The sequence below is a fragment of the Chrysochloris asiatica genome, unplaced genomic scaffold (genome assembly GCF_000296735.1).
Source record: "Chrysochloris asiatica unplaced genomic scaffold, ChrAsi1.0 scaffold00348, whole genome shotgun sequence".
Classification (NCBI taxonomy): domain Eukaryota; kingdom Metazoa; phylum Chordata; class Mammalia; order Afrosoricida; family Chrysochloridae; genus Chrysochloris; species Chrysochloris asiatica.
The window spans coordinates 759,958-769,990 of record NW_006408866.1 but is presented as its reverse complement, the minus strand read 5'-3'; the positions used below and the strand labels follow the sequence as shown (position 1 = coordinate 769,990).

General features: G+C 45.0%; 1 protein-coding gene across 1 annotated transcript in view; it reads right to left on the bottom strand.

Moving 5' to 3' along the window:
* Positions 1–1,052: 1,052 nt before the first annotated feature.
* The window catches only part of IQCK (IQ motif containing K), a gene marked incomplete at its 5' end in the record, with an annotated part of 114,739 nt that continues 105,758 nt past the window's right edge, over positions 1,053–10,033 (bottom strand). Inside the window, 2 exons of the mRNA XM_006875972.1 lie at positions 1,053–1,102; positions 3,730–3,841. Coding sequence (XP_006876034.1) covers positions 1,053–1,102; positions 3,730–3,841 — 162 coding nt within the window. The remainder of the gene's footprint in view (positions 1,103–3,729; positions 3,842–10,033) is intronic.

Genomic DNA, 10,033 nt, shown 5'->3' with positions numbered 1-10,033 from the left:
GATGAGTTTGTTTTAATGAAGTTGAAAACCATTTTCATTTGTAACCGCTCCACTATTTTGTACTGCTTGTCTAAAAGAGTCCTGGTGTGGTGCTGTGGGCTAAAGCACTGGACTGCAAGGTCGGTTTGAACCAAAAGGTCAGTGCTTCAGACTCACCAGCTGCTCTTTGGAAACTCTATACAGGACTGCTATGGGCACTTAAACAAAGGAGTCCTGGTGTGGCACTGTAGGATAAACACTGGACTGAAAAGTCAGTTTGAACTGAGAGGCCAGCGGTTCAAACCCACCAGGTGCTCTTCAAAAACCCTATACAGGGTCCCTATGAGTTGGAACTGACACTTAACAGCAACAAAGGAGAACTAGCATGTGTCTACCATCCAATCTGAAATTGTTCCTTTGGGGGTCTTTGAGGTCAAATTACAGAGTCACCTTGTTTGGGGTGGGGTAGGGGTTCATTCTGAACTGCCAAACTCCCCAGATTCATAAAGTTGAAAACAGGAAGTAAAGCTATAGGGCATGAGCTTAACAAGAGGGTTCAGCTCAGTGACACTTGAAGGGAGCAAAGTTTGACCCCACGGGGTGGGCAGCAAGTTGCACCTTCGAGTCCCTGGGTGTGCTGTTAACTGAAGAGCTGGAGGTTTGAGAATACCCAGAGGCACCTCAGAAGAAAAGCCTGGTAATCTATATCAAAATCCAGCTTCAACACTACTATGGAGCCCTACTCTGACACACAGGGCGTCACCAGGAGGCAGAATTGACTCTATGGCTTTTTTTGTTGGTGGTGGTTTTTAATTCTATTTTTTTATGTTTTTTAATTCTATTCTATTTTTAAGTCACTGCAAATGTAAGTACGCATAGCAAGAACCCCGGAACCCAGACAAGGACACACACAAGCTGTATGCCAGATTCAAGGACGAGTCCTGAGAAGTTTGGGTGTGGTTTCCCTGTGCCTTTCTTTGGGTGTGTGGTTAAAGCACTGGACAGAGACTGAGAACACTGGCTTTCCAGCCCCAGACCATGTGATCTTGGGCAAGTCCCCTGACCTTCCCGGGCTAAGCTTCTTCCACCAGATCTTCAGAGACAGTCTGCTTGGTGCCAGGTTCTGCATGGGGCATGGGGGAACCTGACAAATAAGACACACACGAAACCTCAACATTTTGTGAAGGAAATCAATGCAAAATTACTTAAAAGTCTGAGGCTGTCCCAACTAGCATATAATCAGACTGAGCTGACTATGGTCTGAAATGTTCATGAAGTCCTACAACAATAGTACAAGACAGGGACTATTATTAAAACTGAGGCTTAATGAAGTTAGTAGATCAGGGTCACCCTCAGAGAAGGAGTAGAGTTAGGGTTCCTACAGCAGGTCTGGGCAACTCCAAAATTCAGTGGTTTTGCCATTCTGTAGTCCTGACTTCCTTCTGATCTGACCTCAAATCTGGAGTCCTGCCATGCTGCTCAAGGATCAGCAGTGGGCTGCTACCCACAAGGCTGGTGGTTCAAACCCACCACCTGCTCCTTGGAAACACTATACAGTGTCACTATTAGTCAGAACTGACTCAACGGCACTTAACAACAATCTGGGGCCAGTCTTTAGAATTGTTTTTTTTCTCCCTTATTTATTTATTATTTTTGCCTGAAGACCCTTCAACAGTATCCGTGCAAACAGGAGTTTCCCCATTGGTTCCCATTTGGCCATCTTCTGGAGGGAAGTGCTGTGCTTTCTGGGACTGAGGCTCGGGAGGAAAAGGAGTGACCAGCTCTGTCCTCACTATGAGCTGGCTGTCTTGTCTACCATCAGCCAATAGCAAGTCAACTAAAGAGAATAAGTAAAACCAGGAATCGGTAGGCACTCTGCACTTTCCTCGGCCTTTGACCACTGCAGCCATGAGTGTCTTCCAATTTTGAGGTGAAATGAAATGGCACACTAAACAGGAAGAGTGGTCTGGCCTAAGCCAGCCAGCCAATGACAGCTCAAGCTGCTTCTTGCTAAGAGATGCTGATATTTAGCGCTCTGAGATCATCTTTAAACCTAAAACCCAAAACATCCCCTGAAGTCGCTTTAAACCAAACAATAACTTATTTGAACCATTTGGCTTTAGCTTAATTACACTCCTGTTGTAATGCTATAGGGTGAGCACGGGTCTGCTAACTGTGAGGTTGGTAGTTTAAGCCCACCATTCACTCCTCAGAAATCCTATACAGGGTCACTATGAGTCAGAACTCACTCAACGGCGCATAACAATAATAACAATCCAAAGCTATAAAGACCACCTTAATGCATTCTTTCAGAGCACTTGAGCTATCTTTTCAATGCCCTACACGTATTTTTATATGGATACAAACTATAATATTATGTTTTGTCTACCTGATAACATGTCAAGAGCCTCCTTCTATGTTGTTGTTTAATTAAATAATGCTCAATTCACACCACGTGCCATCGTTAAAACTGAGGATACTGTTCTAGTGGTTGAGCGGAGCAGCATTCACAGTGGCAGAGGGGAACGCTGAACTATATAACAGAATGCAAAGAATATCCCATTGTAACAGATTGTGAATGTCAGAATGCTTCTTTAAGGCGAAGATGGCAAGACTTTGTCTTTCGTACTACAGACATGTTGTCAGGAAGGACCAGTCCCTGGAGAAGGATGTCATGCTTGGTAAAGTAGAGAATCGGTGAAAAAGAGGAAGCCCCGCAATGGGATGGACTAACACAGCAGCAGCAGCAATGGGCTCAGGTGTGAGAGCGGTGCAGGACCGGACACAGGGTCAGTATGGAGTTGGCTCGACAGTACCTCACAGCAATACAACAATGGATATGTGTGGGTTTGCTTCTCTTTGTCCTGGGAAAGGGTAGCAGGACATTATTACAGATGAAATCGTGTCCCCCCCAAAAGAGGCGCTGAAGTCCTAGCCCCGTGTCTGTGACCGTGACCTTGTTTGAAAACAGTTTTTCTTTGACGATGTCATCAGTTAAGTGAATGAGGTCATACTGGAAGACAGTGGGCGCTAAGCCTTCTGAGTGGTTGGTGTCTTCTAAAAGGGGACCGTCACACCAAGAAGACAGACACCATGTGATACGGCTAAAAGTCACGGAATGGCTAGAACCACTGGAGAGACAGCAGAGGTTTCCCCAGAGAGCTCACAGAGAGCGGGTAGTCTTGTCAGTGGCCCAAGATCCGAATTCTAGCCTTCAGAGGTTCTGGTCTTTAAAACCACTCATTTTGTACGGGTTTTGTTGAGGCAGCCCCAGGGAACTAAGGCAGATACGCATCAAAACATTAACAGTGGTGCACTTTCTGGGTGTTTCCCCAACCCATTTCTGGGGGCCATTTTCAAATTCTCCTGTTGTGCATTTAGAATAATGTAAAGTTTTAAAATAAAAAAGGATGAAGAGAAATAGCACAGAATAGTGACACAGGCTCTATCAGATGTCTACACGTTGACGGACAACATGGTTCCAAATGATGGGTTATTCTTGATGTCTGTAGCTTTAAACAAGGGGTGCAGGCACAAGGTGACTTGGGTTTGGTCCTGGAAATTGGCACCTGGAAGAGTCACCTGACGTTCCAGAGCAGGATTTTGATACCCGGCTGCTTCTCCCTGAGATGAATGGAGTTCCATGCGGTCACAAGGACCTTGAAGACCTAGGAGGGCTTTGTTTTTGAGCCTGGGATAAGAATCAGGCTTCCCCGGAATCAATTACAGGCTGTGACTCAAAAAACTGACCTTTTTTTTCTTGTTTGGTCCAGAAAATCTTGACTTGCTGGCGGATGTGCTTGTCCTCACGCAGTTTCTTCTGCCACTGACGCAATTCTTGAATCTCAGGATTGCAGCGAACCTGAAAAAGTCACATAGCCTCAGTGCTTTTTGAACATTAGCCCGTTAACCCTGCACGGACCGTCCTTGACAGGCCACGGCAATTAACGTTGGACTCAACTGAATCATCCTTGTACATGAGTCCCTCGTACCCCTCGAGACCACACAATATCTGAGTGCCCATGAGGTGTGGGATGATTCGCTATGTGAATGGTAAGTTGAGAACATTCTAGATCTGTACTGTCTGACTGAAATATAAATTTCCTTGCAGTCTCATTTTGAAAAGCAAAAAAACAGGTGCAACTGTTTTCAAGAATATATTTCATTTTGCTTCGTATATTCAAAAGATGAACATTTCAACATGGAATCAATAAAAAAAATATTTATGTGATATTTTACTTTCTTTTTTCCATTCTAAGTCTTGGAATTCTGCTCTGTCATTTACACTTACTTCATGTCTCAATTTGGATTTGTTATACTTAAGTGTTCAACAGTCACATGGTGGCTTACCGTTTTGATCAGCGTGGTTCTAGATCATTCACAGCTAATGGATTAGCCAGAGGCCTGGTATGGTGCTGTGGGTTAATGCGCTGGAATTAAGTAGTAAGTTTGAACTGCAAGGTCAGTGGTTCAAACTCACCAGTTGCTCCTCAGAAACCCTATACAGGGTCCTTATGAGTCGGAACCAACTTGATGGCACTTAACAACAATACAACGGATTAGCTGGACACCTGTAGGATCAACAGTGGCCTGGGAACCACAAGGTCAGCAGTTCAAATCCACCAGCTACTCATCAGAAATCCTATAAAGGATTGCTATCAGTCAGAACTGACTTAACACACTTAACAACACCACCACAATGGATTAGCCACAGATCGGTGTAACACCTACTGACCGAGTGTATAGCGGGTCTTGGTGTGGCGCTATGGGTTAATGCGCTGGATTTCAAGGTCAGCTTGAACTGCAAGATTGGCAGTTCAAGCTCACCAGCTGCTTTTCGGAAACCCTATACAGGGTCGTTATAAGTTGGAACTGACTCAACAGTACTTAACAACAACAATGAAGAGATTATTAATAATCATTATTCTATTATTCACATTTATTGAGCATACTTATCGTGTTCCAGGCATTGTTTAAGTGTATTGTACTTTTTAATCCTCAAAACAACTCAAAAAGGCATGAATTATTGTTCTCATTTTATAGATGAGGAAACAGAGTTAAACTTGTCAAGTCACGCAGGTAGGAAATGGCAGACCTGGGATTCAAACTCAGGCAGACTGGTCCCAGCTACTCCTGTGGGACGTAGAATCTAGCATGGAGGTCAAGTTAGGCACAGGATGAGTAAGGATGTTGGAATCTAGCTGTCCGGAAACACAGAGGGGGCATCTAACTGCACCTGGCACGGTCAAAAACTACTTCCTAGAGAAAATGATGCTTGGGTTGGGCTTTGAGGATGAACTAGAGTTAGCCTTGGGGAGAAGGGGGTAGAAGGTAAAGATGTTCCAAGGAGAGACACCAGCCTGTGCAAAGGTGTGGCGGTAGGAAACAGTCCCATGCAATTGGAGACAGAAAAAGACATAGCTACTCTCAGTCTTCCCTTCCTGCTTCATCCTTCTCCTCTGCACTAGCTGGAAGCATTGTTCTGACAAAGCAGGTTCCAAGACTGGAAGTTACTTCATATGTGTCAACATTACTTCTGAAAAACAGTTTCAAGTCCCAATGACATCCCAGTGATAATAGTTTCCCAATTTAGCACTTCAGAAGAAATGTGGTCTTTTAGATGAATGGGTATTTGGAGGAACATACCACAATGAGTGTGTGTGACTGAGGGACATCCTCTCTCTCCCCAGAGAGTTGGCCCTTTTCCCTGGATGCAGGGATCTCAGGTGCCACAGGGAAGTGCTGGCATGCCTGTGTGTCTTCCCCGGCTGTAGCTCTCACAGAGCTGCTGTCCTAGGGATGCAGGACAAACTGAAGAACTGAGGAGCTCACCTACCTGCAGGTCCCAGCATTTGTGGAAAATGAATCAAAGGAGCCCAGAGTGATGGTAAACTGGAGAGTGCCAGCTAGTCTACAGGGACCAGTGGTCCCCTAGCTCTGTGGTCATGCTAGTGTCGTGAAACCAGGGCTGACGCTGTGCTCTCCCAGACCATCCAAGAACATCACTGGTGATGGTGGTCACGTGCCGTGGAGTCTGTTCCGACTCACAGCAACCTTGTACAGGGTTTCCGAGGCTATAAATCTTTATGGGAGCAGAAAGCCTCATTTTTCTCCCGCAGAACAGCTGGTAGTTTCGAACTGCTGACCTTGTGGTTAGCAGCTTGACTCGTAACCACTACGCTACCAGAGCTCCTTCTTGTGAATTACTATCCTGGCACTGGGACCTTGGTTTCCTATGGGATCATTGCAGTTCTTGGAAGGAGCCCAAACCTAATCTCTCAAGTCTCAACTTTTGGAGTCACCCACAGACCCCCTTACAGTCCCCAGAAGAGCTAGACTGAGCTGGGTGTCACCATCGGCTACCTCCTGGTCCCAGAGCTTTTGGTTTCTCCCAGCCAGTGGAGGGGCTACTTCCTCCTCTGTGTGTGTGTGTCGGGGGTGGGGGGGGGGGGTGGGGTTATGGCCTCTGTTGTACCGTGTTATTCTAACTAGGAATCTTGAGACTGGTGCTGAAGCAAACTCAATTCCTCCCAGAAAGTTCTGGATCACATTGTTTGAGACACTTACAATGAGTACATGTTGTTTGGGGAATATAATACAGTTTAAATTAAATATTAAGTAACAAGTGTTCTTTAGCTTTCAGATACTGATGGATTTTCCCCACAACCCCTCAGCTCCCAGTCACTTAAATCCTCACTGAGCAGGAACATCCGTTTCCTGTCACTCTGAAAGCCTGCACTTGCTCACAAGGGACCAGCCAGGGGTGAGTTCCCTCTTCCTGGCCAGGGATTGCTTCACCTTTGCCTGTATTTGCTCTGTTTCCCAGTGAGGATGGCTGCTTCCACACATAGGATGCAACAGCCTGATTAGTCAGTCTTGTTAACTAGCTTCTCATTACCTGGAAAGTCTCAATTCCTAGAGGAGGCGTTTGTCAGTCCTGTGGAAACAGGCACCCATCGTGTTGTTCTAATCCCAACCACTGTTGCCCTGATTAGGAAATCCCTTTATATGGTGGCAGCGGTCATGTAAATTCCAGAGTGCAGTGCGATGCTAACACCAGACACAAAACAAAGGCTCCCTAACAGTGGCCTCTTCTTTTCACTTCTTTGCCTTACTGTGTGGGTCCATTTGATCTTCCAAAATGGGCACGCTGGGTGTTATACAATTTATTGTGAACCTGACTTGGGGTGAGATCAGAAAGAAAAATCCTTTTTGGGGTTATGGTTGTTTATAAATTCCCATGAAACCATCAAATCCAAATATAATTATATAGATATTGTTGTTAATTGCCATCAAATCGGTTCCAACCCATGGCGACCCTGTATAAGGTTTCTGAGGAGCGGCTGGTGAGTTTGAAGCACCGACCTTGTGGTCCAGCATGTTATCCTGCAGAGCCGCACCATACAACTATATGTTGTAATTATGTGAGAGTAAGTGAAAAATTAGTGCTACAAAATCATAGAAACCTTTATTAAATACACAAAAATAACAAAATATAAAACTAGTAACAAAAATAAATAATATTGACATAGCCTCCATCTTGGTCTATATACCTCTGAAATCAGTGTTGTCATCTCTCCAGCCCTTCACTTAAGAATTCTGCACTCTTTGATTCATACCACATCAAAATAACAGTTTTGACATCCTCAAAGGACTCATATCCTAGTCCTTTTAAATGTTCTTTGAGCTTTAGGGGAAAAATGAAGTCTGAAGGAACATGATCAAGGCTATCGGGTAGATGAGAGAAGTTTTCCCAATGAAATTTTAGGACAACCCTAGCTACCCTGGAAGAATGAGCAGATGCATTGTTGTGATGGGAAAAATTCCTCAGTGCACTTTCCTGGCCTTTTCCTTAGCAATGCTGTTTTCAATTTTCTTAAAACATCTTCCTAAGAAGCCCTTGTGATTGTCCTGCCCTGTGTCCTTCAAGATAATCTATCACGATGTCCTCTTTGTCGTTGTTGTTATTAGGTGCCATCGAGGTGGTACCAACTCAGAGTGTGGCCCTATGCACAACAGAAGGAAACACTGCCCGGTCCTGGGCCAACCTCACAATCATTGCTACATTTGAGCCCACGGCGGCTGCCACTGTGCCAATCCATCTTGTTGGGAGTCTCCTTGGAATCTCCCCAGAAAACAGTCACCATAATCTTCTGAGCGGGCCTCTCTGCCTTGAATTTAACTGACCAAGCAGTTCCCTTTGAGAGCCACTGTTTTGACTGGGCCATGTTGGGGTGAAAGCACCCTAGTAAGACTCAAACAAGTGTATTACAGAGAGAACCTGTCAGCGGCCATCCACTGATCACAGAGACATGTTCAAATACATTTTGTCTGGAATGAACCCATGTGTGTAATATGTTGTTGTTAAGTGCCATCGAGTTGTTTCCAACTCACAGTGACCCTGTATAGGATTTCCAAGGAGATGCTGGTGACTTTGAACCACCAACCTTGTGATTCAGACCAACCTTATAGTCCAGTGTTGTATCCCACAGCACCACACCTAGGAACCCTAGTAAGTGTAATACTTTTTTATTTGCCTTCATATATTGTTGTTGTTGTTGTTAAATACCATCGAGTCAGTTCTGACCCATAGCGACCCTATATAAGGTTTCTGAGGAGCGACTCGTGAGCTTGAACCGCTGACCTTGCAGTTCAAACGGCTTTGCAGTCTGTGCATTAACCCACAGCGCCGCTAAACCAATTATTATTCTTAAGTGCCATCGAGTTGGTTCCAACCCATAGTGACCCTGTATAGGGTTCCCGAGGAGCAGGTGGTGAGCTTGAAGCACCAACCTTGTTGTTAGCAGTCCAGTGCTTATCCTACTGTGCCACACTAGAACCTTTGTTGTTTTCCCTACTTCTTGGCAAAACAGACAAAAACATAGCAACAGCTACCCTCTCTGGCTAATTCCCCAGAGTTTTATAATTGCTCCGTGGGAAAACACTTGGATATTGCAGTTTCTGGAGAGCTACTGGAGAAGTGTGAGGAACTGAGAGCCATTCGGTGATACTCATAAGACTGAGGCTCTGACCAGCCTGAGATGCCCATGGAACCTTCTTAGCCCCTCTAAGTGACATGCCCGGACAGACTAGTGATTATACTGAATGGTTTTGTACTTTAAAAAAGCAGACTTCAACCTAAAGGCAGTGCATGTTTGCAAAATCTCTTTTAATCATCTAAAAAAAGATCCCAACTCTGTCAGGAATTGCATTTTTTCTTTTGTAAACAAGTTTTCTGATTTCTTCTCAGGTGTTTGGCAAAACAAAACAAAAGCTGGTTTCTCATCCGGTAGTTATTAATGTTCCTTATTATTTTAATAAGCTAATTTTTAAGACCTGAGAGGCTGGCAGTACAAATCCACTCAGCCTCGCGAGAAAGACAAGGTTGCCTGCTCCCATAGATTTACAGCCTTGGAAACGCTATACAAGGTCACTCTGAGCCGGAATCGAGTTGATGGTCGTGAGTTTGTTTTTAAGTCGATATTATAGATTCCCCGTTACTGCGGGGGGATTGCAGGGTATTCACCTGTCGTTGTTGTGAAGTGCCATCGAGTTGCTTCTGACTCACAGTGACCCTGTATAGAGTTTCCGAGGGGTAGCTGCTGAGCTTGAACCATCAACCTTGTGATTCAGACTGACCTCATGGTCCAGTGGAACTTTTTGGGAGGATTCGAAGTATGTGATAGAGCAGCGCTTTCCCAATATGGGCTGTGTGCCTTGTTATCTACTGTTGAGTTGTCCCGACTCATGCGATCCCACACACAACAGAACCAAATGCTTCCTGGTCCTGCACCATCCCCACGATCGGTGGCAAATCAGAGATCCATAAAGTTTTCACTGGCTCATTTTTCAGAAGTAGATTACCAGGCCTTTCCTTCTCATCTCTTAGTCTAGAAGTTGTGCTGAAACCTGTTCGAGCCTCCAGTCACAAATAGGTGATGGCTATTCGTGAAGTACTTTGATCAGCAGCTGCACCCAGGTCCCCAGCAAGGAAGGAAGGCCAGCATTCCACCACAAGGAAGGAAGGGCAGAATTCCACCACAAGGAAGGAAGG